The sequence below is a fragment of the Crocuta crocuta genome, unplaced genomic scaffold (assembly GCF_008692635.1).
Source record: "Crocuta crocuta isolate KB4526 unplaced genomic scaffold, BGI_CrCroc_1.0 scaffold650, whole genome shotgun sequence".
Classification (NCBI taxonomy): Eukaryota; Metazoa; Chordata; class Mammalia; order Carnivora; family Hyaenidae; genus Crocuta; species Crocuta crocuta.
In genome coordinates, this window is record NW_027532882.1 from 618,732 (window position 1) to 622,065 (window position 3,334).

At 65.8% G+C, this 3,334-nt stretch overlaps 1 protein-coding gene across 1 annotated transcript in view; it reads right to left on the reverse strand.

Moving 5' to 3' along the window:
• Positions 1 to 499: 499 nt before the first annotated feature.
• EVI5L (ecotropic viral integration site 5 like) overlaps positions 500 to 3,334 on the reverse strand; it is a 16,796-nt gene continuing 13,961 nt past the window's right edge. The window contains exons 14-17 of the mRNA XM_077745731.1: positions 1,774 to 1,914; positions 1,551 to 1,692; positions 966 to 1,191; positions 500 to 659 (exon numbers count right to left, since the gene is read on the reverse strand). Coding sequence (XP_077601857.1) covers positions 500 to 659; positions 966 to 1,191; positions 1,551 to 1,692; positions 1,774 to 1,914 — 669 coding nt within the window. The remainder of the gene's footprint in view (positions 660 to 965; positions 1,192 to 1,550; positions 1,693 to 1,773; positions 1,915 to 3,334) is intronic.

The window sequence follows — 3,334 nt, forward strand, 5'->3', positions numbered from 1 at the left end:
CATCGTACTCTCTTTCCCAACCCCCACACTTCTGTTCACGCTGAGCCAGAGACTGCCCTTTCCTCTCCCAAGCTGCCCCTCAACCCGGGCAGCCCCTTTGGCACCCCTGCTGGGCCCCCTACCCCTGATTCTCTTAGACTGTGGGACAGTCTGAGGTCCTCTACGCTGCCTTTCAGAACAAGGGGCTGGGGACTCAGGGCTGCTTGCAAGCCCCCCCAGGCCTGTTGCACCCTTGTCTGTGACCGTGTAAATACACTTTATTTTCCATCTTTCCCGCCTGGGCGACGTGTGGAGTGTGAACAGGCAGTGTGCAAAATGGTGGTGGGCAGTTGTGGGGGGCACGTGGGAGAGCCCCGTGGGTGCCCACCCTGGTCCCCAGGCCTCTGTAACACTGAAGAGTGGGCGACCGGGCTGGGGGAACTGAGCATGGATCCCCACCCCGGGAAGCGCCAGGGAGATTGCTTTGATGCTGCTCCAGGCTCCAGGAGCACCGACAGGGTCAGGCCTGAGGGTCACAAGGCCCGGGGTGCAAGGGGCTGGGGGCATCGTTGGACTTTGGCACCGTTCTCAGCTCCGACTCTGCAAAGACCACGGGACCACCATGAGCAGCTGAGGGGAGGTAACCGCACTGGGAAGCCTCCTCCCCTGGGGGGGGGGGGCTGGGGACACAGGGAAGGAAGGGGCGCCGAGGCTGGGGACCCCCTTGGAGAGCAGGCTAGCTTGGGTGGGGGAGCCCCTCCATCATTGGCCAAGACACGGTGACAGGAGTGTCTCACACAGGAAGATGTGGGGCGCTGGGGAGGGGGGGTGTCTCTTCACTTCCTTGCAGCTGCTCTGGCCCCCAAGAAGCAGGGACAGTCACTGCCCAGGCCCGGGCTGGTTCCGCCGTCCGCTCACACCCCAGGTGGCCCTGCACACAGTAGGGGGGACTTTGGTTTCTGCTGCAGGGGCCATGGTGCCTGCACCAGGCAGGAAAGGCCAGCCTGGCCATCTGTGCCCAGCCGCCCAGGGTGCCCAGGGGCATCATGGGGTGGTAATGTCCAGCCCCGAGCTGCCCCTTCTTCCTCAGGCCTCCTTCAGCTCCTGGGCCCTTCCCAGCAGGGCCGCCCTTGTCCCGGAAGGGGGACTGCTGGGGGGAGGGAGCTTCCCGCTCGTCCAGTCCTGGGGCCTCCGGGTCGTCCCCTGCCCTGGCTGTTAAGAGGGGCAGACCCTCCGGGGAACTGGCCCCGGATGGGTAAACAGACCAGGATGGGTAAACACTGCTGGGGAGAGCGGGCCTGCCGGGGGACCCTGAGCGTCCTCAGCCCGCGGCCCGACCCTCTGCGGCCGACCCTCTGCGCCCCGCCGCTCTGGGCCTAGCCCTCGGGTGGGCAGGGCCACGGAGGGCGCCGAGCGAGTTTATCAGGTGCGGCCCCGGCCGAGGAGGAGCGGGCGGTGGCCCCCTGGCTCCCGCACGCGGGGCTCGGCCTCAGTTGTCCAGGCCCTGGCTGTAGGGCGCGGCCAGCTCGTCGGCGTCGCTGTCTGAGCTGCCCTCGCTGTCCTTGGCCGGCCGNCCACGCGCTGCCGCAGCTCGCGGCCCTCGGCCAGAGCCTGGGCCTCGCGCAGTCGCACGCTCATCAGCTCGTCCTGCAGCTCGCCCAGCACCAGCTTCCGCGGGGACTCCTTCCAGCGGCCGCCGCGGGACAGATGGGCCTGGGGGGAGAGGCGGGCGGGGCGTCTCCAGCCCCGAGGGTGGCGCGGGCGGCTCGGCGCGCGTCGGGCGGGGGCCCTCACCTGCCAGGTGTCCGAGAGCTCCTGCAGCTGTAGCTTCAGCTCCCGCGCCGAGGCCACGGCCTCGCCCTCCCGCACCTTGAGCGCCTTCAGCTCCTCCTGCAGCCGCGCCACGTTGTTCTCGTCCGGCAGCGAGCTGTTCCTCTGCGGGGCGAGAGGCGGTCAGCGCCCGGGGAAGCCGCGCGGCCCTGCCTGCAGGACCAGGACCCCTCCCCTCGCGGTCCTCTGAGCCCCACCATGGCCCCCCGGAGAGAAGGGGTTCGCCCCGGACCCCGGGATACACTGGGAAGGCGGCTCTCCGGCCCAGGCCCCTAGAGAGCAGACGCCTCCCACGTGGCCCTGGGCCTAGATCCTCAGGAATCCCGCCTGCAGGAGGCACCTGCTGTCATTGGACTGTCGTAGGGTGACCCCCTAGCGCGTGGGTCCTCCATAAATGTTACTGCTAGTAACACCAAGTAGGCTGGGATAGCGCAGGTACCCACCCACGTGGGAACCCAAGATCGCCCCCTGGGGCCCATGGTCAGACCTGGAACCTGCCCCAGCACCAGCTGAGAAGGCTGTGGGTCACAGCTCCCTGTCCCTGCCCCTTCCTCCCCCAGACCAGGCCAGGCAGCCCCTTTCCCTGGAACAGACCAAGGGCCAGCCTAGGCCCAGGCCCAGCGATCCAAGGGCTCCAGTCTTTTGGATCAAAATCCAGGGGCGCCTGGGTGGCTTAGTCGGTTAAGCGTCCGACTTTCGCTTAGGTCATGATCTCGCGGTTCGTGGGTTCGAGCCCCGCGTCGGGCTCTGTGCTGACTGCCAGCTCAGAGCCTGGAGCCTGTTTCAGTCTGTGACTCCCTCTCTCTCTGACCCTCCCCTGCTCATGCTGTCTCTCTCCTAGAAATAAATAAAACATTAAAAAAAAAAATCCAGGGGCGCCTGGGTGGCTTAGTCGGTTAAGCGTCCGCCTTTCGCTTAGGTCATGATCTCGCGGTTCGTGGGTTCGAGCCCCGCGTCGGGCTCTGTGCTGACTGCCAGCTCAGAGCCTCGAGCCTGTTTCAGAGTCTGTGACTCCCTCTCTCTCTGACCCTCCCCTGCTCACACTGTCTCTCTCTCTCTCTCTCCTAGAAATAAAAAAAAAAAAAAAATCAGCTTGCTGCTGGAGGTCCTCACGGACCCCTGTTAGAGTCTGGGAGCTTGGGGGAGGGTGACAGGGTCTCCTGGTGCACATTTCCCTCTAACGTGGAGGGAGGCGAGAGGGAAGCCCAATTCTGGGCCACCTGGTGGAGACTGAGCCGCCCATGGTGGGGTGGAGACACCCTACTTGGGAGGGCATCCCAAATAGTGCAGGCTTGAGGGAGGCGGGGCATGGCTCCTGCCTGGAATGAGTGCGTCTGCTGCCCCCTGCTGGCTGGGGCGCCTCTCTCCCACGGCTCTGTGGGATTTGGGTCAACATGGAGTCAGGGTGATGGCAGTTGAGGACCCGGGAGATCTGGGGTGCCCTTCAGAGTAGCAGGTGGGAGAAGGCGGTCCAGCCCATCCCATGGGTGGTCTCTGTAGGGGGTGGGGAGGGGGAGAGCAACCC